A 25,549-nucleotide genomic window follows, 5' to 3' on the forward strand; every position below is an offset into this window, starting at 1 on the left:
ATAAATGAAGCTCATAAAGGCATAGAGTACAAGGGCTCTCCATTTGGCCTGAACTATTTTAGTTGTATAAGATAAGCTAGCCACTGCATATTAAAATAAGGCATTTTATTTTATTTCTTATCTTTATAGATGTAGCAGTGACAAGTGCAGTTTTGTTACATGGATATATGTGTACTGTAGGCTTTTAGTTTACCCATCACCTGAATAGTGGACACTGTACCCAACAGGTAATTTTTCAACCTTCACTCCCCTGCTTCTACCCTCCCACCTTTTAGAGTCTCCAATGTCTATTATTCCACTCTATATGTCCATGTGTACCCACTCTCTACCTCCCACTTATAAGTGAGAACATGCACCATTTGACCTTGTTTCTGAATTATTTCAGTTGTGATAAAGGCCTCAAGTTCTATCCATGTTGCTGCAAAAGACAAGATTTCCTTCTTTTCATGGCTGAGTAGTATTCCATGGTATATATAACGTATGTTCTTTATCCAATCATCCATTGATGGACAGTTAGGTTGATTCCTTAACTTGCTATTGTGAATAGTGCTGTGATAAACATACTAGAGCAGGTGTCTTCTTCACATAGTGATTTATTTTCCTTTGTAGATACCCAGCAATGGGTTTGCCCAATTGAATGGGAATTCTATTTTTAATTCTTTAAGAAATCTCTATACTGTTTGACATAGAGCCTGTACAAAGTAAGGCAATTTAAAAAACTATGTTTAAAGTTTAGGTTAGGCCGGGCGCGGTGGCTCAAGCCTGTAATCCCAGCACTTTGGGAGGCCGAGACAGGTGGATCACGAGGTCAGGAGATCGAGACCATCCTGGCTAACACAGTGAAACCCCGTCTCTACTAAAAAATACAAAAAAACTAGCCAGGCGAGGTGGCGGGCGCCTGTAGTCCCAGCTACTCAGGAGGCTGAGCCAGGAGAATGGAGTGAACCCGGGAGGCGGAGCTTGCAGTGAGCTGAGATCTGGCCACTGCACTCCAGCCTGGGTTACAGAGCGAGACTCCGTCTCAAAAAAAAAAAAAAAAAAAAAAAGTTTAGGTTACAATTTAGTAAACTAAAAATGGTAACAACTTTTGGAAATTCTCGTGTGCAATCTGAGGGTTTTATGAAGCAAAAATTGGAAAGATTTATGAGTTCCTCGTAAGCCTGCCTAACTTTAAAATGGAATTTAATTTATCAAAATACTTAATGTTCAACAAAACAGAAGCCATATGGTTAGGAGAATGCTTACTCCTTTCTCCTTTTGTTTCCAGGAGGGCCCTCTTCTCCCAGGAGGAAAAATAACTGAAACGTAGTCATGCACCCCATAACAATGTTTTGGTCAATGATAGACCACATATATGGCAGTGGCCCCATAAGATTAAAGTGGAAGTTAAACATTCTTATCATCCAGTGGTACCGTAGCCACTGTAATGTCATAGGTGCAATTACTTTATTTTTTTATAAATTTAGTTTAGCCTGTGTGTACAGTGTCTATAAATTCTGCAACAGTAAACAATAATGGCCTAGGCCTTCACATTCACTTATCACTCCCTCACTAACTCACCCTGAGCAACTTCCAGTCCCACAAGCTCCTATGTCCTATGCCGTGTTCTATACAGGTGTACCATTTTTTTAATCTTTTATCCCATATTTTTCCTATATCTTTTGCATGTTTAGATATGTTTAGACACACAAATATTTACCTTTATGTTACTATTTCCTACAGCATTCAGCACAGTAACATGCTGTACAGGTTTGTAGCCTAGAAGCAATAGGCTATACCATATAGCCCAGGTGTATAGTAGGCTATACCATCTAGGTTTGCCTACCTCTCTATGATGTTCACACTACGATGAAATCGCTTAAGGATGCATTTCTCAGAAGATTTCTCATTTTTTAAGTGACACATGACTGTATATACTTCCAGACTAATCCAACCCTGTTAGGTTTCTGTCACTTAGAAGAAATAGCTGAGCTGATCAGTGAGATGGAAAGGAGAAATAAGCACCCCAGGGCAAGCCACCACCTCCTTCACCCACTTCTTTCTTTGATATTTCTGCCTTCAACATGTGTATTTTTCACTCCATTTCCCAGAGTAGGGCATAGGCTCCACAGGGCAGGGATTAAAAACTTCACCTAGGCTGGGCACAGTGGCTCACGCCTGTAATCCCAGCACTTTGGGAGGCCAAGACCAGCGGATTGCTCGTGTTCAGGACTTCAAGACCAGCCTAGGCATCATGGTGAAACCCCACCTCTACTAAAAATACAAAAACAAATTAGCTGAGCATGAAGGCACATGCCTGTAATCCCAGCTACTCAGGAGACTAAGCCACGAGAACTGCTTGAATCTGGGGGCGGAGGTTGTAGTGAGCCAAGACTGTGCCACTGCACTGCAGCCTGGGTGACAGAGTGAGACTGTGTCAGAGAGAAAGAGAGAAAGAGAGGGAGAGGGAGAGAGAAAGCAAACAAGAACACTAAGGTGATTAATGCCTAACTTTGTCCAAGACCTCAAATAAAAAATATGGTGAGACTATAAATAGGATGATTCACATGGATTATCTAAATAAAAGTTTACTAAATTATCACGAGTTACTATCTGAAACCTCAAGACTTCAGGACGGTTGTCTACTACAAGCAAAGATGCACTGAAATACAACTTTACAAGTCCATTTACTTTCACTGGTAGAACTTTCCATTATAGACAAACTAGGGTGCAAACGTATTACAGGGAAAAACAATGCAATGCTGGGTAAAATAAAAACTTAAATGCCCATTCAGGAAATGGTTAAATAAGTTATTACAGATCCACACAATGGAATACTATGCAGTTTTAAAATGAATGAGATATGACTACAGTACTACCATCGAAAAACACAAGATATGGGCCAGGCATGGTGACTCATGTCTGTAATCCCAGCACTTTGGGAGACTAAGGTTGGAGAGTCACTTGTGGCCAGGAGTTCAAGACCATCCTGGGTGAGACCTTGTCTCTAAAAAAATGTGTTAATTAGCCAAACATTGTGGTACATGCCTATAGTTTAGACACTTGGGAGTTTGAGGCAGGAGAATCATTTGAGACAGGAGTTCAAGGCTGCAGTGAGTTATGATGGCACCAGTGTACTCTAGCCTGGGTGACAGAGCAAGATCCTGTCTCTAAAAAAACAAACAAAGAAAAAACAAGGTATTTTAAGTGTATACACACACACACACACACACACATATATATATAAAACGATTACAGAGCAGCAATACTGTGATCCCAATTTTGTAAAAATCAAATAGATATACGTGTGTATACATGTGCACATTAAATTTATAGAAAATCACCAGGAAGGGAATTTAGAAAAAGGGCAGAATGGGTAAAGCTCATTTTTTTCTTTTATACACTTCTATACTATTTTTATTGGAAACCTCTTATGTTACCTTATAATAAACTAGAAAAATATTATATATAATCCTTACCTTTCATGCTAAATCATTTGAATAAACTTTCTGTTTATATGTAGCTAGAGAGATCCTGGAAGCACAACTGACCTGGTTAGAATAGGTATAGAAGGCCAGGCACAGTGGCTCACGCCTATAATCCCAGCACTTTGGGAGGCCAAGGCGGGCGGATCACGAGGTCAGGAGATCGAGACCATCCTGGCTAACACGGTGAAACCCCGTCTCTACTAAAAATACAAAAAAATCAGCCGGGTGTGGTGGTGGGCACCTATTGTGCCAGCTACTCGGGAGGCTGAGGCAGGAGAATGGCGTGAGCCCGGGAGGTGGAGCTTGCAGTGAGCCGAGATCACGCCACTGCACTCGAGCCTGGGCAACAGAGCGAGACTCTGCCATCTAAAAAAAAAAAAAAAAAAAAAAATAGGTATAGAAATAGCTTGTGGATAAGGAGTTCTTTCAACATCAGAGGCTTGTAGCCCCAGTATGCTGCGTTCCTGCTTAGGCTGATACTGATCCTTTTCCATCTTCAACTCAGAATACTACATTTATTCAGCAACTTCTTGGTCCCTGGTGTTGGTAACAGGCTAGTTAGACTAGACTAGAGCAAGAAAAAATGCTGTCTTGGCTCATAATTTCTACCTGCATTTCCTAATTGCATTTTATCTACTATACCTAATTTATGTTCTACTGTAGTAACAGAAAGTGAATGATTAACTTGAAGATAAAAAAAAAAGATCTGATACGAATTCAACTTGATGATCTTAGGTTTTTCTTGACGAAATCAGGTTTCTCTCTGCCTAACAGCACCTGTCAAACGTACAAAGGAGATCCAATTCTGCCTACAATATCCTGCTTTTGTGAGCTAAAGCTTTCTGTATCCTCTCAGCAAAAGGAAAAGTCAAAATCCTGTGGAAGTGAAAGACAATACAGTCATCATCATTTTAAAAACCATATCTCAGAGTTCATGCAAAAAAAAAAAAATGTAATTCACACTAAAAAAAACAAAACCAAAAACAAAAAACAGTGGCCTTCTGACTAGAAAGAAAACTGGAGGCTAGGCGTGAGGGCTCCATGCCTATAATCCTAGCACTTAGGGAGGCTGGGGTGCGTAGATCACTACAGGTCCGGAGTTCGAGACCAGCCTGGCCAACATGCCAAAACCCTGTCTCTGGTAAAAATATAAAAATTAGCCAGGCGTGGTGGCACATGCTTGTAGTCCCAGCTACTTGGGAGGCTGAGACATGAGAATCGCTTGAACTCGGAAGGCGGAGGTTGCAGTGAGCCGAGATCATGCCACTGCAATCTGGCCTGGGTGACAGAGTGAGATTCCGTCTCAAAAAAAAAAAAATTGGCTAACATTTTCTTTTTTGCTCAATTTGGGTTTTTATAACAATGTTGTAGAAATAGCCATTAATTCTTGCATTAAAAAAATAAAGAGGAAAAAGTCATATAAAAAATGATTTTTGTGGCCACGCATGGTAGCTCCCAGCATTTTGGGAGGTCGAGGGAGATGGATCACAAGGTCACGAGTTCAAGACCAGCCTGGCCAATATGGTGAAACCCCCGTCTCTATTAAAAATACTACTCAGGGCCGGGCATGGTGGCTCAAGCCTGTAATCCCAGCACTTTGGGAGGCCGAGATGGGTGGATCACGATGTCAGGAGATCGAGACCATCCTGGCTAACACGGTGAAACCCCGTCTCTACTAAAAAACTACAAAAAAACTAACTGGGCAAGGTAGCAGGTGCCTGTAGTCCCAGCTACTTGGGAGGCTAAGGCAGGAGAATGGCGTAAACCCGGGAGGCGGAGCTTGCAGTGAGCTGAGATCCGGCCACTGCACTCCAGCCTGGGTGACAGAGCGAGACACCGTATCAAAAAAAAAAAAAAAAAACTACTACTCAGGAGGCTGAGGCAGAGAACTGCTTGAACCCGGGAGGCGGAGGTTGCTGTGAGCCAAGATTGTGCCACTGCACACCAGCCTGGGCGACAGAGCGAGACTCCATCTCAAAAAAAAAATATATATATATATATATATATAAAATATTATATTATATTCCTTCACTGAAGGAAATCCATTTCCAATACAACAAAATAATTGTCTATATATAATTTTAAGTATATGTTTTTTTTCTCAAAAGACACTCCATCGCTTTTATCAGAATCTCAGAGAGATCCATGTCTTCCAAAAGACTAAAAGACCATTGTCCTAATGTTTTAGTTTGTGGTAAGAAAAATACAGTTTATCACCTTATTCCAGGGGTGTAGTTTTTGGCCAGTGCACAGTTATGCAACAGGATGAAAGTTCAAATAGCACACTTATGCAACAGGATGAAAGTTCAAATACATAAAATCCCACTGAAAGTCCTTCAAGGTGAACTAGGGTCCTATGCATCTGCTGAGAAGACTAGTAGCTGACCTCTGCATGAATTGATAACTGATTCTGATTTTCTTACAGATTTTCCTGAAAAAGGAGAGAGTTTGGTGTTGAGAATAAACTGGGCAGTAATGGTGATGAGGTTATATCATGGCCTTACTAGGAAATGTTTTTGTTTTTTTTTTTTTTTAACTAAAAATATAGATGTTTTCTTTTTCAGTTCATACTATGCCAGATGTTGGAAACAGTGGTAACCAAAGATAATTTAGAGGTTCATTAAAAAATATTTAAAAGACGAAGACAATTTTAATTACTCATAATTAACATTATTTTCAGAAAAATAGCTAAAAATCTTATAAACTTCCTTCCGGTCTATTTTTGCATGTATAATACCTTTTTTTTTTTTTTTTTTTTTTGAGACGGAGTATTGCTCTGTCACTCAGGCTGGAGTGCGGTGGCACGATCTTGGCTCACTGCAACCTCTGCCTCCTGGGTTCAAGTGATTCTCCTGCCTCAGACTCCTGAGTGGCTGGGATTACAGGCACATGAAACCCTGTCTCACCATGTTTGCCCAGGCTGGTCTCGAACTCTTGATCTCGTGTTCCACCCGCCTCGGCCTCCCAAAGTGCTGGGATTACAGGCGTGAGCTACTGCACCCAGTCCTGCATGTATATTTTTTATTAAAAGCAAAACTGGGCCAGGCACGGTGGCTCATGCCTGTAATCCCAGCACTTTGGGAGGCCAATGTGGGCGGATCACCTGAGGTTGGGAGTTCGACACCAGCCTGACCAACGTATACAAACCCCGTCTCTACTAAAAATACAAAATTAGCCAGGCGAGGTGGGGCATGCCTGTAATCCCAACTACTTGGGGGGCTGAGGCAGGAGAATCACTTGAACCAAGAAGGGGTAGGTTGCGGTGAGCCAAGATGACGCCATTGCACTCCAGCCTGGGCAACAAGAGTGAAACTCCATTTCAAAACAAAACCAAAAAAAAGTAAAATTGGAATGCTATTAGGTTTAGAATTCTACTTTTCCCAATAATACGGTATGCATTTATCCAAATAAGTCTTCAATAGCAAGATATTTATTTATTTATTTATTGAGATGGAATCTCGCTCTGCTGCCCAGGCGGGAGTGCAGTGGCTTGACATCAGCTCACTGCAAACTCTGCCTCCTAGGTTCAAGTGATTCTTGTGCCTCAGCCTCCCAGGTAGCTGGGACTACAGGTGTGCACCACCATGCCTCACTAATTTTTGTATTTTTAGTAGAGATGGAGTTTCACCATGTTGGCCAGGCTGGTCTCGAACTCCTGACCTCAGGTTATCTGCCTGCCTCAGCCCCCCAAAGTGCTGGAATTACAGGCGTGAGCCACCTCGCCAGGACAAATAGCAAGATATCTAAATGGAAGCATTATATTTCATTGTAATTGATTTAACTATTTCCCTCATATTGGATTTTTAGGTAATTTCCATTTTTTCACTACTCAAGACTACATCCTTGCATGAAAAGCTTTGCTTGACTCTGTTTCTTTAAATTCCTGAGAAAGGAATTACTGTCATAGAGCATAAACATTGTGAAGGTTTTTGCATCTTTTTTTCCAAATTGCCCTCCAGAAATTTTGTAATAATTTACATTCCTGCCTTCTCATTCCTGCATCAACACTTTAATTTTTCCCAATATTTCAAAATTTTGTTAGAAAAATCAAATCTTACTGTTTTATATTTTATTACCAATAAAGTTGATTATTTTTTCATATGCTTCTTGCCTGTCTGTAGTTCTTTTGGAACACTTAGTCCACACTATTAGTCTAATTTTTCTATCAGTGTGTTGAATTTTTTCTTTGCGGAGTCTAGTGGCTCAGCCTGTAATCCCAACACTTTGGGAGTCAGAGGCAAGGCAGGAGGATCCCTTGAACCCAGGTGTTCGAGTCCAGCGTGGGCAACAGAGTGAGACCCTATCTCAAAACCAACAAACAATTTATCGATGTTGTAAATATTTTTCTTCATATGCCCTTAAACTTTATACATTTTTTTAATTCAATGAGGATTTACACCTTCATACAGGCAGACTGATTTATGTTCCCCTTTGTGGTTTATTCCCTCACTCATGTGTTTACAAAGGCCCTCCTTCACCCAACTTAAGGTAAATATTCAGCATATTTCCTTGCTGTGGTTAAAAGATGTGAGAAGATACTATGAGAGACTCTCAGTATGCTTACAATTTTTTCCAGTTAAATGAAGTCTTCCCACGTTTCCTAATCACTCACATTAAGCATATAGAATGGATGGATTTTAAATCTGAATATAAAACTAATTGCACAGCATGTGTCACTGCTGTTCTTATTGCCTATTTCGGGCACAGTCTCTTTGGCCTGAGTGGTCCCTTTAGTTTTTAACCAGTGGCTCCATAATTCCTTAGGAAGAGCTGCTCTCTTTTGTCTCCATGGTGGTCTAATTTCGCCCACACCTGCCCCCGCTTTGCTCTGCAGCTCCACACTCCCCCAGCCCCGCCGAGAGCCCCTGGCTCCCGATTCCAGGTTACCCCAGGACACCCCAGCCATGTCGGTGCACCAGCGGCCCGCTCACGTACCCAGCTCCAAGAGCTCCTTCACGATGGCCTTTCCGATGCCCGTGGCCCCGCCGGTGACGATGGCCACTTGGCCCTGCAGCAAACCAGGCGCCAGGCAGCTCCTGCCCTTAGCCCAGGAGGCCATCTCTGCAGCGGCGTGCCAGAGCAGCTGAGCGGGGCGCCTGCTGGTTCTCAGAGCCATTCAAGGCGGGCGGGAGGGCAGGGCAGAGCCGGAGCCCGAGCCCACGTGACCGCCAGGACCCCGCCCCCTCCCCGGCCCGGCCCCGCCCCGCCCCTCGCCCCGCCCCGCCCCTCGCCCCGCCCGCGCGCCGCGGCAAAGCCGCATCCTCCCGGAGCAGAACAGCTCCTCGCCGGCTATCCGCATCCTCCGCCAGCGTCGGTCCCTGGGCAGGTGTGGGTGAGACTCCTCGTTCGTTTTTTAAAATTTCGATGCCATTGGGGAGGGTGGAAGGGAAATGCAAAAAAAAAAAAAAAAAGAGAGAGAGACCAGAAAGAAACCAGCGGGGTGTGCTCTATTTCAAAAATTCAATCCTCAAGGCTGAAGCTCTCACGATTAATTATAATTAAATCTCCAGTGCAGCTGGAAAAGGGCTGCAGCTCGGCGCCCTCGCTGCCCCCGCCTTCCAGGGTCGGACGTCGGCGATGCTGGGGCTCCAGGTGCTGTGTGCTGCTGGCTGGGAAGGAGAGAAAGGGCAGGCTTAGCTGAGGGGGAGAAATCCGACTTTCAGATCCTTTCATCCTTGGGGAGGGAGCCCGGGAGAGAGAGTGAAGGAGAAGAGGAGATACGGTTGCAGTTTTCCACAGAACCAAGAGAATACACGATTTAAAAAATAAACTCAGGCCCACCCCCGTCTCACCTCCCACTCCCCACCCAAGAATCAAGGGGAAAGATCATCTTTACCAGGTTTGAGACCTGATCCATTTCAGCTGGGCTGCATAGCAAGTCCAGAAGAGGATCTTTCATTGAAGGGTGGATGCTTCCTGCAAGATGCATCTATAGGTGTTTGAGATCATGTCCTGTAGTTCATTCCTTGTGCAGTAGGGTGAACCCGCTGAGGATGAGGGAAATTTCTCATCTGTGTTTTGGTGCCCAGTAACAGTGATTTATATTCAGATATGCTCCTTATTTTTCATCTTGCTTCCCGCTGTCAACCCACCAGAGTGAGATTACACCTGGACTGGCCTACTGAGACTTCACCATAAGAACTTGGCCAAATGTGCCAGTTGCCGTGGTCTTAACAATCCAGGTGGGATGCTATTTCTAAGGCTGTTGTCAGAGTGTTGCATTTTCCCCTGACAGGTATTAAAACACTATAAAGGCAAATAAATGCCGTCATCCTTTTGTTGGACCTACCACCTAGGATTCAAAAGCCATTTGGAAATGGGTCTGGTTGACAGAGGAATCAGACATCACTTCCTCCATCAGGTCCCACCCACCAGCCAGGCTGCGGTTCTTGTTGGACAGCTACACTTCCCTGTTCCTCCATCCTCTTGTCCTTCTCTGATCTCTTTTTAGAAACACTTCTCCCTCTATCTTTGTTGCTGACAGATTCAAATCTACACTCATTAAAGAAAGGGATAAATCTCCTCATTGCCATTTGCTAGATAGTTTATCCAGGAATCACTTACCTCTACTACTTAAGTCAATTCTGTAGTTAGGACCAATTTTTCAAAATTACAACACCATCACCTCCTTTAAAACAAAGTAAATTCAAACAGGAAAGCTCAAAGTATTGTTGCAGAAAAATATAACTCTTCTTGGTTTGATCCCAATGACAAAGTATTTTTTTTTTTTTTTTAAGGAAAAGAAATATTGATTCAGTTCTGAGGGGTAACTTATTCAGGAAAAGTCCAGGCTTTCTTTCTTGTGGGTGGGGACAGTTTAATTCTTTTAAATGATAACTTTACTGAAGATATAACGTAACATGATTTATGCCCTGGTCTGGACCCATGGATTCTCAGAGGTGTGCCAGGGTGGGTCAGTGGGAATCTGGCTGTTCTGCAGCTTCTGTGTGGCTGCTGAGTAGACTGAGAGTGGGATTCTGATGTCTTCCAGTGAAACAGGGACTGGGGGCTGCAAGCCAATTATGCCCACTGAGGATGACAGGGTGCCATTCCTCAGCTGCAAGGAACCTGCAGGATGAGCAGTCAGTAGGCGATTTTTCACCATCCAGGCAGAACCTGCGATTAAGAGAGCTTTGGGGTCTCTTCAAGTGATCTTTTGTTTAAAATTAGGAGGCATGATCTCTTTGCCTCTGCCTCTGACCTCTGTCAGGGTTTGAAAGTCCACTAATCCGCTAAGTTCCAGGCGAAAAGGCCTGGAAGCACAGCAATAGTTCTGCTGCTTCGACGCTCTTTGTTTTCAGATTTTAATTCTGCCTCCAGTTGAGGCATCTCTTCCCAAGGCAACCACGCCATGCCGCATTGACCACTCCTTTGGTTGAATCAAATGCTGCTCTTCCCTGTGCTCTGCGTCACTGCCCTCTTTGTCCTGGGTAAAAAGGCATTCCTGTGGCCAAGGTCCTCCCACACCCCCAAACCTCTCCCCAGGGCTCTGTCATACCCCATTAGCAATGACTGCCTTCATCTTTGCACCCCTCCCCCACCCCATCTGCCTGGTAACTTTATTTTCTCCCCTCTGCAAAGCAGCTGCTAGCTCAGACTGACAGGGGCTTGTGGGATTCTCAACATTTAGACTTCCAGAATCTCAGTGCTAAAAGAATGTCAATGAGGTATCTGGTCCTGCCCCCACCTTGAAGCAAAACTACCTAGCAATTGTGCCATAACGAGGCATATAAAGGAGCTTACTGATGTCTTTTTATTAAACTTCTCCCTAGTCTCAGGCTTTCACAGAAATAAGCTATTCCTGAGTTGCTACCACTTCACCCAGTCACTTAAAAAGATTTATCAAACATCTACTTGTTGGTCTTCTTCTATGGTACCACTTCATAGAGCTTAGAGTCTAGTAGAAGAGCTATGCAATACATAAGTAAAAGAAAAATAAATAATTCCAAATGTTGGTAAGTCTTATACAGGAAACAAGCTGCTGTGATGAAGAATAATGAGAGGCAGAGCAGGGAGTCAAGTTTTTAGTTCGGGTGTCAAGAAGGGCTCAGAGGAGGAGACATTTGAACAAGGACTCAAAAAAACAAAAACGGGCATAGGAAGAGGCAGGGGTGGAGTGGCAGAGCAGCAAAATAGACAGCACTTAAGAAGACCTCAAGCATTTGGAAGCATTTGGTGCTCTTGAGGAATAAATACACAGCCAGTGTGATTGGAGCACAGTGTACTTCCTATGGTGGTATAGATGGAGTGGCAGGATCAGGAGGTCCTTGGGCCACATGGACTTCCACCTGTATAACAGTAGGAAGTTACAGGAGGATTTTAAGCAGAAAACAGCCTGATTTTCTTTTTTATTTTTATTTTTGACATGGATTCTCGCTCTGTCTCCTAGGCTAGAATGCAGTGGCAGCGATCTCGGCTTACTGCAGCCTCTGCCTCCCAGGTTCAAGCAATTCTCCTGCTTCAGCCTCCCAAGAAGCTGGGATGACAGGCACGCGCTGCCACACCCGGCAATCTGATATGTTTTAAAAAGATGTTTCTGGTTGAGTGCCGTGGCTCATGCCTGGAATCCCAGCACTTTGGGAGGCTGAAGTGGGCAGATTACCTGAGGTCAGGAGTTTGAGACCAGCCTGGCCAACATGGTGAAACCCCATGTCTGCTAAAAATACAAAAATTAGCTGGGCGTGGTGGCACACACCTGTAATCCCATCTACTCAGGAAACTGAGGCAGGAGAATCAGGCCAGGGAGGTGGGGGTCGCAGCGAGCCGAGATCACGCCACTGTACTCCTGCCTGGGTGACAGAGTGAGACTCTGTCTCAAAAAATTTAAAAAAAAAATTAAGTAAAAGATGTTTCTTACTGCTAAGTGAGGAATTGATTGGAAGGCAGCAAGAGTGGAAGCTGGAAGATAGGAGCATTTTTTTTTAGAATCACAGTTAAGAGACAGTGGCCTCCTAGACCAGAGGAGAAGCAGTGGAGATGGGAAAGTTGGGTAGATGAATTTAAGAATTATCTGGGCCGGGAGCGGTGGCTCACGCCTGTAATCCCAGCATTTTGGGAGGCCAAGGTGGGCGGATCACCTGAGGTTGGGAGTTCGAGACCAGCCTGACCAACATGGAGAAACCCCATCTCTACTAAAAATACAAAATTAACTGGGCATGGCGGTGCATGCCTGTAATCCCAGCCTCTCAGAAGGCTGAGGCAGGAGAATTGCTTAAACCCGGGAGGCAGAGGTTGTGGTGAGCTGAGATCGTGCCATTGCACTCCAGCCAAGGCAACAAGAGTGAAACTCCATCTCAAAAAGAAAAAAAGAATTATCTGGACAGTTTTTTTCAAAAGTGGCTTAAAAGCAGTTATTCTAAGCATGAGTTGCAGAGTATAAGCATGTTCTTAAAAACCTGTTTTCCCCCCTACAATGACCAAGAGTCCAAAGTTAATGGTTGCTTGAAGCTAACACTCTGTAATATCACATTTGTAATAATCTTTTTTTTTTTTTCCAGACAGTCTTGCTCTGTCACCCAGGCTGAAGTGCAGTGGCGTGATCTTGGCTCACTGCAACGTCCGCCTCCCAGGTTCAAGCAATTCTCCTACCTCAGCCTCCAGAGTAGCTGGGATTACAGGTGTGTGCCACCGTGCCTGGCTAATTTTTGTATTTTTTAGTAGAGGGGGTTTCACCATGTTGGCCAAGCTGGTCAACTCCTAATCTCAAGCGATCCACCTGCCTTGGCCTCTCAAAGTGTTGGGATTACAGGCATGAGCCACCGTGACCAGCCTATTAATAATCTTTAGACTGGAAGTGGAAGTGGAAGATGGGCACAGTTTAACTTCCAGAGAAAAGCACAAAGTCCTCTCTCTCCTCTCAAGTCTATTGATTAAAGCCTTGGAAATTGGGTAAAATTTTCTTTTAACCTCTCTCTTGTGAAATCTAAAAGGAAGGAGAGATGTTTAGAACCTGCTTCTCAGATCAAATACTAACAGCATAATAAAGTATACAAAAATGGGGAAGAGAATTAAGCTTTTCTTTCTTAACAGCTGTTTATGTCATATTTCTGGTAAGGCGTTTTCTCTTCTCTGTCCTATCAAGTCAACAAGTACATACTGACTTTGTACTATATGTCCAGCCCTGGGGTTTTCCCGTTGGTGGTGAAGAAGAAGAGTAAGAGAGTTTCTGATCTCTCGAAGTTTGTTATCTACTTAGGAAGATGAATGAAAACTCATGATGCCATCTATAATCCATACAATGATGTGAAATGCTGTGTAATTAAGTATTAAGAGTATGGTTCAGATGGCAAATGCTATTACATTGCAAATAGAAGGAGGCCAAATAAAGGGAATAGAAACATATTTATGAAGTGTCAGTCATGTATTAGGCATTTAATACTGGGCCATGCATTGAATTCTCACCATACACCTGCAGCACAGGGTTAGGGTGGGAGGAGAGGACATGGGGGCTGGGGTAGTCACAGAAAAGGACGTGAGTGAGTGTGTCTTGAGCCAGGCTTGAAAAAGGTGAAGTGTGACAAAGATGAAGAAACCAACATAAGCAGATGTGTTGAGTAGTCATGTTGTGGGAAAGGGAAGGGGGGAAAACTGTTACTGAATCCTAGGGTGGGGCGTAAATATGGAGAGCCTCAAACACCAGGCAAGCCTTCAGATATATTTTAGTCAGTAATGGCAAGACAAAATAAAAATATTGTTTTGTTTTGTTTCATTTTGTTTTATTAATCACCATTAATATGGTAAAAAATGGTAGAGGAACGTCTTCTATTTTAGAATGTCTTCCAGTTTACAGGAAGTAGTATGAAGGCTGTATTCTGGCATATGGTAGTAGGAGAAATTCAAATGAACAAATTAACAAAAAGATTTCATAGAAATCACTAGCAGTACTTTGAGACTAATTATTATTAGGTATATGGAAATATGTCCTTCATATAGGAAATGGGTTCATCAAAGAACATTCTAGAAGTTTATAGATCTTTGGATAAATGTTGGCGAGTAGTATGGCACAATGAAAATAACATGGGCTTTGAAATTAGCAAACTTGGGTGTGAGTTCCATCCCCACCACTTACTACCTATGTAAGCTTGAGCAAATTTCTCCTCTAAATGGGAACAATAAAAGTACCTACTTCATTGGTTTGTTGTGAATATTGAACAATATGATTATTTTAAAGTACTTAGAGCACTTGGCACACAATAAACCTCCAATAAGTTTCTGTTGTTACTATTATTAAGTCCAAGTGTCCTCTTCTGCAAAATAATACTTGCTTCACAAAATTGTTGTACCTAGGCCAGCATGGTGGCTCACACCTGTAATCTCAGCACTTTGGGAGGCCGAGGCAGATGGATCACTTGAGGTCAGGAGTTTGAGACTAGCCTGGCCAACATGGTGAAACCCCATCTGTACTAAAAGTACAAAAATTAGTTGGGCATGGTGGCACATGCTTATAGTCCCAGCTACTCAGGAGGCTGAGGCACAGAAATCGCTTAAACCTGAAGGTGGAGGTTGCAGTGAGCTGAGATTGCACAACTGCACTCCAGTCTGGGTGACCAAGTGAGACTCTGTCTCAAAAAAAAAAAAAAATTGTTGTACCTAGAACAATTGCGCAATATCTAGCACATAGTGTTACTTAATACATATTTACTGAAGCTGGGCACAGTGGCACATGACAGTAGTCCCAGCTACTCAGGAGGCTGAGGTGGGAGGATTGCTTGAGCCTAGGAGTTCAAGTCAAGCCTGGGCAACATAAAAAGACCCTATCTCTAAAAATAAATGAATACATAAATACTTTTTGAATGTGTAATTAAGTGAGATAATGCCTGTACTATATAATCAATTAACACAGAACCTACCAAATTACACAGTCAGTAAACTCCACAAATGTTGTGGAGTTTCCTTCTTCATCCCTTTCTCCTGTCCTTTCCCCCTTTTCCTTTCCTCTTGGTAACACTGAGAGGTTGTCTGCTGTAAATAAACATGAGTTTGTTTTGAACATGCTTTGCTAAAATGATGGGAATTCAATTAGAAAATATTCGCCAGGCTATTGGAGATACAGTCTTGAGATCTAGATTTGGGTGTTCTTGGTATAGCAGTGGTCCTACAGCTGTGTGCAGGAAGGCTGTATATTTCAACAAGAGGAACAGAGTGTGCTATTGAGAATAGAGGACAATGAATTAAGAATTGGGCCTACAAAACACTGGCAATTATGGGTTGGAGAAGGCAGATAAGGGAGCAAAAGAGACAGAAGGAAGGTTCGAGAGGTAAAAGAGAATGAGAGTAGAAAGTTAAAGGAGGTGAGGGAAGGTTCAAGAAAGATTTGGAAATTAGTGGAATCAACAGCACTGGTGTGACAAGGAGAATAAGAATGGTGAAGTGGTCACTGTGATCCCATCAGGCACTTTCAAGACTTCCTCACCGAAATGAGTGGATCTGTCATCAAATGAAGGAGAAATAGAGTTTTCGACAGTAAACAACAAAACCAAAAAACCAAAAACCATCAGCTGCTCACTGCAGCTACTACAACTTGACTACTTCTAGTTTTTTATTTTCATTATATTTTATTTTATTTATTTTACTTTTGAGACAGAGTCTCGCTGTCTCGCCCAGGCTGGAGTGCAGTGGCAAGATCTCAGCTCACTGCAACCTCTACCTCCCAGGTTCAAGCGATTCTCCTGTCTCAGCCTCCTGAGTAGCTGAGATTACAGGCATGCGCCACCACACCCAGCTACTTTTTGTATTTTTAGTAGAGACAGGGTTTCACCATGTTGGCTAGGCTGGTCTTGAATTCCTGACTGCAAGTGATCCACCCATCTTGGCCTTCCAAAATGCTGGGATTAGAGGCGTGAGCTACCACACCCGGCCTTGACTTCTACATCTCGGTGGGGAAATTCTGGACTTTAGAGTTATGCAAGTATAGAGTTAAACCCAAGTTCTCTCACTGCTATATTTAACATGTTGAACCTAATAGGTGAAGTGAGGAAAATAAGACCTACCTGTCAAGCTTGTTGAGACATGCAAGTAAGGTAACATCTATAAAGAGTTTACCTTGCAGCCTGACACATAAGGCTTGATAAATGCTAATTTCCTGGCCTAAATCATCTTTGCAAGTGATTTGCACGTGCATGTGTGTGTGTGTGTGTGTGTGTACAGAGGTTAGGAGGTGGGAGAAAAAGAGGGCAGAAGATTGCAGGAGGAACTGGATATGAGTGGCTATAAACTATTTGATAGAAAAGCTTGGTGGAGAAAAATGGGATTATCAGATAAAGTGGCAAGGTAAAGTTATTTTTCTCTAGATAAGGAACTCTGAGTTTGTTTGAAGGCAAAGAGGAAAGAGCCAGTAAAAGGAAGTTGGAGCTATTGGAGAAGGAGGAAATCAAGGATGAGGAAGAGATGGGATCAATAGTCAAGTCAGGGTGGTCAAAGAAAATACCTGTTTTCAGACCACTCACACTGGGGGAAGCCAGCAGCCCTGACATCTTTAGAGATCTTGAAACAAAACCAGCTAAGCCACTCTCACATTTCTGACTCAGAGAAACTATTTATAGGAATCCCACAGAATTTTTGAGAAAATTCTATTCACAGAACACTAAAAGGTTCAGAAACCATACAAAACAAAACAAAACAAAAGGCTTTTGGACCTCCAAATTCTATAGGCAGGAAGCAGGTAGAGAAGACTACTCACCACCCAGCTAAGGCACTCCCAGTTTCTTGACACACATAATTGTGTGAGATAATAACTTTTTTATTGTTTTAGACGTTTACTTTTCGGGTAATTTGTTGCATGACAACAGATAATTCATATTCTAGTACTGAGACATCTGATATCATTCCAGCCTTGCAGGAAACAATAAAAAATACCCCCAAATTTAGGAAAACACTGTTTTTTCAGTATTCGTGATAACAAGTAGTCACCAGAACTGGTTTTAAACGTGTTAAATCAACAACTGCCTAAGTGAGCACGTTTTTGAAAGCCAACATCAGAGTGCCAGACCCTGATTGGCCAAAAGTCAACTCACACTAGTGTGAAAGTCAGCCAAACAGGGACAGAGTCACTCACCTGATTGACTTTCAGAAACAAAGGACTGACTGATGGGTTAATTTCCAAAAACAACTTTGCTGAGTGCTGTGGTATGGTTCGTGTTCCCCCAAAATCCATATGTTGAAATCTTAGCCCCCAAGGTGATGGCTTTAGGTGAGGCTTTAGGTCATGAAGGTGGAGTCCTCAGGAATGGGATTAGTACCCCCATAAAAGAGACCCAGACGCTGGACTCAGTGGCTCACGCCTGTAATCCCAGCACTTTGGAAGGCCAAGGCAGGCAGATCATGAGGTCACAAGTTTGAGACCAGCCTGGCCAATATGGTGAAACCCCATCTTTACTAAAAATACAAAAATTAGCCAGGCCGTGGTGGCGGGCGCCTGTAGTCTCAGCTAATTGGGAGGCTGAGGCAGGAGAATCACTTGAACTCGGGAGGCAGAGATTGCAGTGAGCTGAGATTGCCCCACTGTACTCCAGCCTGGGTGACAGAGTGAGACACCCTCTCAAAAAAAAAAAAGAGGCCCAGAGAGCCAGCTCCTTCAACCAGGTGAAAACACAGTGAGAAGGTACCCTCTATGAACCAGAAAGTGAGCCCTTAACCAAACCCCTAACCTTGATCTTGGACTTTTTGCTCCCAGAACTGTACAAAATAAATCTTTGTTGTTTATAAGCCATCTAGTCTACGGTATTTTCTTAGTGGCCGCTCAAATGGACTAAGATGCTGAGGGAGATTGTTGTTAATCAATTGAACAGGTTTAAAACTGGTTCTACTGTCTACTTTTTACCATGACTACAAAACAATCCATCTTTTCCTAAGTTTGTGGGAATATTTTGTAGTCTCAAAGGATAATGTTCTAATTGTAGGGAGATGAGGAAGTCATGTTTCAAGGTAAATCAAGGACAGTGTCTCTGTCCTGTGACTACTGTGAGTAGACATTGGCTGGGCACCTTTCTAAAATGAGCTGTGCCTGAAGCAAAAAATAGCCCCCTAATGTGAATGGTCAGGAGCTCACCAACCCTTCACATTTCATATTTCTTATCTAAGGTTTTGATGGGATGTTCAAAAGTCATCTCTCTTTTTGCCTCCAATAGGATTGTCCCTCTCCACCATCAGCTGACAAGATGATCACGTTTTTTATATCCCCGAGAGACTCCAAAGCTTCTCTTAGCTGCTATTTTCTATATTAGTCTGTCCCTGGGCTCAGAAAGCTCTTCCTGTTATCTAATATTGGCCTCTCCCATTGTGCCCAACCAAATCAAGAGTGTCAAACACCATACCTTTTTTATGTTTTTTTAAATTAAATTTTAAAAAATTTTTTGAGTGATTCACCTGCCTTGATCTCCCAAAGTGCTGGGATTAGAGGCATGAGCCACCGCACCCGGCCACCTTTTGTTGTTTGTAAGGCCCATTAATAAGGGTCATGATCTCCATGCATGTGTTCGCTTTGCCCTGCCACATCTTCCTAGAGCACTACCCCCTCAACAAAGAGAGAGGAAAAGGGAACAAGAAGTATGAGATTTGTAACTTGCCTTCTCACATGTACTCTTTAACATTTCTGTCTCCCTTCTGAACATCTAGGCACATCTTCAAAGAAGGAGTAAGGAGTACAGAACATAAACCTTCTCCCAGCTCAAAAGTTCTGGTCCTTTAATCTCCTCAGGGTCTCAACCCCTAGTGTGAAAACTTACACTGTATAGAAGGGCCAAGGAAGGCCCTTCACAAGCTGCCCCAGGAAACTACAGAGAAAAACAGAAGAGATAAGTAGGAAAACACAGTGGATTAGGGTGGCCTCCCAAGCTGTGATCATTGCACCCTTCAAGTAGGTACAAAGTGGTTTGTTCAAAGGTCATTCCTACCATAGAATTACCATGGTGCAGCTTTCTGAGTGTCAGTTTACAAGAGGACTTGATCAGGGAAAACATTTTTGTATTAAACATTCTACTTAGAGAGTAGAATTAGAAATGTATATATATACACATTTGTGTATATATACATATGTGTAAGTACATATATAGATATACATATATATGTATATCCTGGAACTTTAAGTATAATAAAAAGAAGTGTGTGTGTGTGTGTGTGTGTATATACACACACACACACACACACACACACACACACACTTCTTTTTATCTTTAATCTTCACCTGGGGGTGGATCGCGTTCAGCCTCCACATTCAGTTTCCTCTGGGTAGAGGTCCGCTGTCCTCTGTGTTGAGGCCACTTTGGTAGAAGAGCCCTGGTGGAGCTCATCATTGCCCAAGGCCTGCTCAGCATTCTAATGGTTGGATTACTTGTCCTCTGGAGCTATTTACCTTCAGAGGGCTCTCTCCCCTGCTTCTCCCTGGACACATCTTTGTACTTTTAGACACCTCAGCCAACTTAATCTCCTGGTCCAGAAAGCTCCATGTATAAGAATTTAAAGATAATTGCGCTCTTTCTGCCCACAGTACACCCCCCAGGCAAAGTCAGGCAGTAAGGATGTAGTGAAACCGGCCTATTTCTTCCTGTGGATCCTACCACTAAGATTCCCAATTCTGTCGCTGGGTGCCTGATTTATTCCAGGCATCGGGTTAAGTGCCCAGGTATAAAGTTAATTTAGATCCAACACCTGCCAATGCAACGGAAAGACAAAGAAAATTAACAGAGGGGCCAGGCGCCGTGGCTCACGCCTGTAATCCCAGCACTTAGGGAGGCCGAGGCGGGCGGATTACGAGGTCAGGAGATCGACACCATCCTGGCTAATACGGTGAAACCCCGTCTCTACTAAAAATATAAAAAATTAGCAGGGCGCGGTGGCGGGCGCCCGTAGTCCCAGCTACTCAGGGGGCTGAGGCAGGAGAATGGCATGAACCCGGGAGGCGGAGCTTGCAGTGAGCCGGGATAGCGCCACTGCAGTCCCGCCTGGGCGAAAGAGCGAGACTTCCGTCTCAAAGAAAGAAAAAAAAAAAAGAAAGAAAGAAAAGAAAATTAACAGAGGACAGAGGAAATACTGGGTGAGAGGGCAGCAGAGGAGAACTCCCCTGCCTGGAGGGGAAGAAAAAGCCATTCCATTGGGCTTAAAATTCACCTAAATTTTAGAAACATTGAAATGAGAAAAAAAATATGTATTTTGGCATTTGAAGAGATATGATATACAGTCCTTCCTGTCACATGGTAATTACCAAAGATATATAATTTTTAGACATGGGATTTGCTTCAAAATGAATGGAGCCTACTGGAATCCTAGAGCCTAGTGAAATTTTTGTTTCTTTCTTCTCTCCACTGCCCCACTCCCATCCACTGGGCCAGTCCACTAGACACTGGGAACATTTGAATACACATGAAAGGAGAAGAAGCTTTATTATTGGGAATAAAGGGATGGCAAATGGTGTACATGTGGCAAGAAAGGAAAGGCCCAGAGAGCACTGAAATACAGTGAGGGATTTGGGAGTTGGGAACAAAAGTAACAGCCAGTAACCTGGAGTTGCTGAAGAGTGTACAGCCTCGAGGAGTGTGGGGCAGCAGGGTTGTGAGCAGAAGCTTGCTATTCTCAATAATATGCACAGTTATTTGAAAAGTGGGGAATTTTTTGGTAAATAGCTTGGAAACTTTTCATATCCATCGGGGGTACCACTATAGTTCATAAGCTATTTTTCACAGTATAAATGCCAATAATATTGCATAACAGCAGGAACATTTGCCTCTTTCACTAGGATTAAAACTGAGTATGTTAAAATTGCATGAGAGTATTCTAGCCAATAAATGAAGAAGTGAGAGAAATGGAATATCATCATTCGGTAACCCCTAATGATTTAATGGGTATAGTCAATGGCCATAAATGGGCTATTAACTTCACAAAAAGAGTCAACCAGACATTAGGGGACTTCTAATGGAAGTACAAAACACCACCTCTAAAATTGTCTTGCCAAACAAAACAAACCATCAACCAAAAAAATTTCAACATGAAATTGATCAAGACTTTCTATGTAACTATCAACTCATAACACAGAGTTCAGAGGAATATGCTGTGGGGATGCAATCAGCAAAAACCAGACTATGAGAATCTGCACGATAAATGACCTGCTTTCTTTAACAAATAAGTTACCAGGAAAAATAATGAAGGACAGGTATATAGACCTGTGCTGTCCAGAACCGAAAGTGGAGAGACAATGTTATTTTAAGGGTGAAAGTGAAGCCTCTCCACCGCTCTTCCAGCATGTGATAGGACAAATCCCAGCAACTTTTTGAGATTGTGGGCTGACAAGAAGCCAGGAGACAGATTTCCTTTACAGAAAAGCAAGGTAGACATGGTTGGTGAGGTTGTACCATCTTTGAGTGGCTTGCTTAATGTTATATTTATCCATTTGAGTATAGTTTTAATGTATGACTCAGTAGCCAGAAGTCTGGAATACTGGTCCCAGCCACCTGTGGTTTTTTTCTTTTTTCTTTTTTTTTCTTTGACAGAGTCTCACTCTGTCTCCCAGACTGGAGTGCAGTGGCACGTTCTTGGCTCACTGCAACCTCTGCTGCTCCAACCCCCACACCAGGCTCAAACTATTTTCCTGCCTCAGTTTCCCAAGTAGTGGGATTACAGACACCCAACACTGTGCTTGGCTATTTAGTAGAGACGGGGTTTTGCCATGTTGGCCAGGCTGGTCTCGAACTCCTGACCTCAGGTGATCCACCTGCTTCAGCCTCCCAAAGTGCTGAGATTACAGGGGTGAGCCACCACGCCTGGCCTACCTGTGATTCTTAACTCTCATTTACTGGTAAGGCTTCCTCACCCAACTTCGTTATACTCTGCATGCTCCAACTAGAGGCTGATTTCTACACAAAAATTGGTAACACAAGCAGACTATGCTAACTACTTAATGTATGTAAAAACAAACAATAATTGTTGACTTTCATATGAATAAGGAAAATGCAAATTATGACAACAATGAGATATAGTATTCCTTCACATGGATTTTGCCAAATATTATACGTTTGTATAAATGACAAAAATATTACTGTAGCAAAAGTTTATTCACTATCTATTGTAAGAGATTTCTATTGCACTCCCAAAATAAGGTGTTGCAAGAAGTAAAGGGAGAGGAAGGCTTATGCCAAGTTGAGGATCCTTTCCCACATTCCTGTCCATCTCACCCCATTTGCTTCCTGTTGATGGCTTTGCTTTCCTATCTTTCAGGTGGAATGCATCCTTGAGACATGCATAGCCCCATCTAGGAAGAAGCTCTGTGATGTGTGAACTGTGAGTTTGCTCAAAGAAATCCGACTCTTTATAATACATAGGTAGACGTAAGTGCTGGGATGGAAGAGCCAGCAGCAGTAGAAGGCCAGGTCCAGCTCCCAAGCCCCCACCAGGGCTCTCTCAGGAAGGCTGTGGCTGCTGCCCTGGCGCTGGATGGGGAATCCACAATAGGGCGCAGGAAAAAGAAGAGGAAAGAGTCACGCCCAGAATCCATCATCATCTACCGCTCAGACAATGAGAAAACAGATGAGGAGCCTGGTGAATCAGAAGGTGGAGATCGGCCTAAAGAGGAGGAGGGAGATGATTTCCTAGACTATCCTGTGGATGATGGTAAGTCTCTCTAGCCCACTTGTTTAAAGCCATGGGAAGGAAACCAAAAGGGCATCTTCCAGAACAGACAGGCATATGCTCACTGACCTATTTCTTCTTGGTCATACATTTCTTCTTGCAATATTACCATCTTTTATTTATTTATTTTGAGACAGAGTCTTGCTTTGTCACCCAGGCTGGAGTGCAGTGGCGTGATGCCAGCTCACTGCAACTTCCACCTCCTGGGTTCAAGTGATTATCCTGTCTCAGCCTCCTGAGTAGCTTGGACTACAGGCATGCGCCACCATGCCCCGCTAATTTTTGTATTTTTAGTAGAGACTGGGTTTCACCATGTTGTCCAGGTTGGTCTCGAACTCCTGGCCTCAACTGATCTACCCGCCTCAGCCTCCCAAAGCGCTGGGATTATAGGATGAGCCACTGCGCCTGGTGCAATATTACAGTCTTCATTCAACAAATGGTATTTACTGAGCACCTATTACATTTTTTCTAGATAATACAGAAATCTCGACCCTTTCAGAATTCCTAATGTAATGGAAAAGGCTGATTTATACACAAAAATTGGTAACACAAGCAGACTATGCTAACTACTTAATGTATATAAAATAATAATTGTTGACTTTCATATAAATAAAGAAAATTATGAGAAAATTTGCCATAAGAAAATCATATGGCAAATTATGACAACAATAAGATATAGTATTCCTTCCCTTGTAGGCTTGCCAAAAATTGGGTAAAATATGAGTACATCAATATGAGAGATGGATATACTTCACGCACCTTAGTGAAAGTGGAAACTGCCTCAACTACTTTGTAGAAGAAACTTGTCAACATTTATTAAATACTTAGTAAAATTCACAGTTCAAAACATGCATACCTCATGACCCAGAAATTATCAATATCTACTCCATGAAACTTGTGCCCATGTTATCCTTGTATAAGGAGGCATGTATAAGAATATTTGTTGCAGCTAATGCAACTATGACGTGTTTGTATTAAGAATTATTGTGGAGGCTGGGCATGCTGGTTCACACCTATAATCCCAGCACTTTGGGAGGCCAAGGCAGGCAGATCACGTGGGGTCAGGACTTTGAGACCAACAACAGGAGTTTGAGACTGGCCAACACAGTGAGACCCCATCTCTACTAAAATACAAAAATTAGCCAGGTGTGCTGGGGCATGCCTGAGGTCCCAGCTACTTAGAAGGCTGGGGCACAAGAATTGTGTTAACCTGGTAGATGGAGAATGTGTGTTTGTAGAATGTAGAGGTTGCAGCAAGCCAAAATCCTGCCACTGCACTCCAGCCTGGGTGACAGAGCAAGACTCCATCTCGAAAAAAATAATAATTATTATTATTATTATTGTGCAGCCGTAGAGAGATGAGGCAGATCTATTTGTGTAGATGTATAGATCTCTAAGACATATGCTCACAGTGAATAAGATAAGCAATTTCCCTGCTCTTCTGCAGTTGACCTTCAGGGAAAGACAGACAGTGAACAAGTCAACAAATAAAAGATACTTTTTCAGGTAGTGGTATGAGTTCCAAAGATGACAAAACCACGCTGATGGGAAGATGAGTACTGGTGGAGGGTGGAAGGTGGTGGGGGAGAAATTGCATGGTTGTGAAAGGCTTCTCTGAGGAGGTGACGTTTGAATTGATCCAAATGACATGAGGGAGCCACCGTGACAAGTTCTAGGGCAGAGTTTTTGGAGGAGGCGGAACAGCAAGGGCAAAGCCCCCTGAGGTGAGAGCAGCTTTGACCTGTTTATGGAAAGGAGTTATTTCAGTGTAGGGAGTATAGGGAATAAGCGGGAGGATGGTGAGAGGAGGACAGGAAGGTGGACAGGGGCTGGATCCTGGTGACCCTTGCAGGTCTTGGCAAAGAGTTTGGGATGTGTTCCAAGTGCAAGAGGAAGGCAATGGAGGACTTTTAAGCAAAGAGACATCATCTTGTTTATATTTGTAAAAGATCACTCTGGCTTCTCTAAAAAGAGTGAATTATAAGGATTAAGACTGGATGCTGATGGGAGACTATTGTGTCCCTGCAGCCACAGTAGCACTAATGGAGAAGTTCGGGTGATAGCAGGAGAAAGCTGGATTCAGGATGCAGTCTGAACTTGCTGATTGACCAGAGGCAGGGAGTGAGGGAAAGAGGAGAATCAATGATGACTCCTGGGTGATTGACAGGAATGACAGGGAGGATAGATGGTGGTGTTTACCGTGATGAAGACTGGGAAAAGATGGGGCTTGGGGGACTGCACATTCCTTTTCTCTGGGTAAGCAGAGTTCCTGCCACTATCCAGGGCCCTGCTCTTTAGGTGACTTCGTCTTATCTCTCAGCTGTGGGGCAAGGAGGCCACAGGACCCAAGGTCCATGCCTGCCTAAAGCCTGTATTTTCCCATCCCCACCCAGACTTCTAGGGTGGCCAAAAGATGGCTATTTTGTTCTGTGTGGGTGCGTCATGTATGTGTGTGTATGTGTGGTGTG

At 43.1% G+C, this 25,549-nt stretch overlaps 2 protein-coding genes across 6 annotated transcripts in view; one reads left to right on the forward strand and one right to left on the reverse strand.

The window, feature by feature from the left end:
- PECR (peroxisomal trans-2-enoyl-CoA reductase) overlaps positions 1 to 8,600 on the reverse strand; it is a 39,362-nt gene extending 30,762 nt beyond the window's left edge. Inside the window, exon 1 of the mRNA XM_023220575.2 lies at positions 8,403 to 8,600. Within this exon, the coding sequence (XP_023076343.2) occupies positions 8,403 to 8,583 (181 nt within the window). The 5' untranslated portion in view covers positions 8,584 to 8,600. The remainder of the gene's footprint in view (positions 1 to 8,402) is intronic.
- Positions 8,601 to 8,684: 84 nt separating this feature from the next.
- TMEM169 (transmembrane protein 169) overlaps positions 8,685 to 25,549 on the forward strand; it is a 20,308-nt gene continuing 3,443 nt past the window's right edge. The window contains exons 1-3 of one of the 5 annotated variants that reach the window (XM_023220616.2): positions 8,728 to 8,799; positions 9,563 to 9,649; positions 22,671 to 23,063. In XM_023220616.2, the coding sequence (XP_023076384.2) occupies positions 22,793 to 23,063 (271 nt within the window). In that variant the 5' untranslated portion in view covers positions 8,728 to 8,799; positions 9,563 to 9,649; positions 22,671 to 22,792. Of the gene's footprint in view, positions 8,800 to 9,562; positions 9,650 to 13,031; positions 13,085 to 20,433; positions 20,497 to 22,670; positions 23,064 to 25,549 lie in introns of those variants that run through there. The other 4 variants (XM_023220607.2, XM_023220598.3, XM_023220627.2 and 1 more) reach the window with 4 other exon arrangements.

Source organism: Piliocolobus tephrosceles, chromosome 11, assembly GCF_002776525.5.
Source record: "Piliocolobus tephrosceles isolate RC106 chromosome 11, ASM277652v3, whole genome shotgun sequence".
Lineage (NCBI taxonomy): Eukaryota > Metazoa > Chordata > Mammalia > Primates > Cercopithecidae > Piliocolobus > Piliocolobus tephrosceles.